Source organism: Sinocyclocheilus rhinocerous, unplaced genomic scaffold (genome assembly GCF_001515625.1).
Source record: "Sinocyclocheilus rhinocerous isolate Xijiao unplaced genomic scaffold, SAMN03320098_v1.1 scaffold4622, whole genome shotgun sequence".
NCBI lineage: Eukaryota > Metazoa > Chordata > Actinopteri > Cypriniformes > Cyprinidae > Sinocyclocheilus > Sinocyclocheilus rhinocerous.
Window position 1 is genome coordinate 164,944 of NW_015658200.1, and position 1,397 is coordinate 166,340.

General features: G+C 32.2%; 1 protein-coding gene across 1 annotated transcript in view; it reads left to right on the forward strand.

The window, feature by feature from the left end:
- The first annotated feature begins 456 nt into the window (after positions 1-456).
- psmg1 (proteasome (prosome, macropain) assembly chaperone 1) overlaps positions 457-1,397 on the forward strand; it is a 3,753-nt gene continuing 2,812 nt past the window's right edge. Inside the window, exon 1 of the mRNA XM_016530330.1 lies at positions 457-680. Coding sequence (XP_016385816.1) covers positions 556-680 — 125 coding nt within the window. The 5' untranslated portion in view covers positions 457-555. The remainder of the gene's footprint in view (positions 681-1,397) is intronic.

Below are 1,397 nucleotides of genomic sequence, written 5' to 3' on the forward strand. Positions count from 1 at the left end.
TGGTTTGGAAGAAAAAAGTTTGTTTTAAACAATAAAGCATACACATAAACCCAAATAGGAAATAAAACAGTTATTGAATAAGCATGTGTCCTAAACTCCTGAAACATTGGTGTCTCATATTTTAGAGCAGTCAATGCAATTTATGAAGAAAAAAAAAAAATCAATTAAATATGTATGTGGGTGTGTGTGAAAATATTCCATGTAACATTTTCATAAGTAACTGTAATTTAATTACACATTTTTTTCCCCTCAGTAACTGTAACTGATTACAGTTACATTTATTTTGTCATTAAATTACGTAATTCCGTTACATGTAACTAGTTACTCACCAACACTGATTATTACGTTTTTTTTCGAATTGTGATTCAACACAAATTTTACTCAAAATAATTATTTCTTTCTTTTTTACACGGCTATTTGTTGGAATAGCACAATGTGACTAAACAAAATAAAAGTCTTCCGTCGTAAAGCTGCAGTACTTCCGGTGTGTGTCGCGCTATCGTTACGCAGCAGCTAGAGTTGTATCGAGTGATTTAATCTCATAAAGCGTCTAATATGGCCACATTTTTCGGTGAAGTTTTATCGGTGTACTCGAGAGCTGTTGAAGAGGATGAGTATGATGATATGACGAATGAAAACGAGGAAGATGAGCAGATCCGCCGCGAAATAGAGGAGAAGAGGTGAAATCATCGTCATATTTAACTTATTAATAATGTGATGAACGGAGTCAGTCAGTAACTTTTCACAGAAAGTCTTCTTCAGTTTTATTAGAGACGGAATAATCGCACGGTAACGTTACTTTCGGTTTCAGTTCAGCTGCATGTGTTTCTGAGGATCCGATCATCTTATTAGTCTGATATAATACATATACAGTTGGAAATAACATTGGCTGGACAATATAAAATTGGTTATAGTGTAGAATTTTTGAACAGTAAGATTTTTAATGTTTCTTAAAGAAGTCTCTTCTGCTCACCAAGCCTGCATTTATTTGATCAGAAATACAGCAATAACAGTAAAATTCTGAAATATTATTCTAATGTAAATCAGCTGTTTTCTATCTGAATATCTGTTAAACTGTAATGTATTTCTGTGATGCGCAGCTGTATTTTCAGCATCATTACTGCAGTCTTCAGTGTCACATGATCTTCAGAAATCATAATAATATGCTGATTTGCTGCTCGTGAAACATTTCTGATTATCATCAATGTTGAACACAGTTGAGTACATTTTTTCAAGTTTCTTAACATAATAATAATAATAAATGTTTTTTTCTTGAGCAGCAAATCAGCATATTAGAATGAATTTTACTGTTATTGCTGTATTTCTGATTAAATAAATGCAGGCTTGGTGAGCAGAAGAGACTTCTTTAAAAAAAAAAAAATTTTTTTCCATGGAGG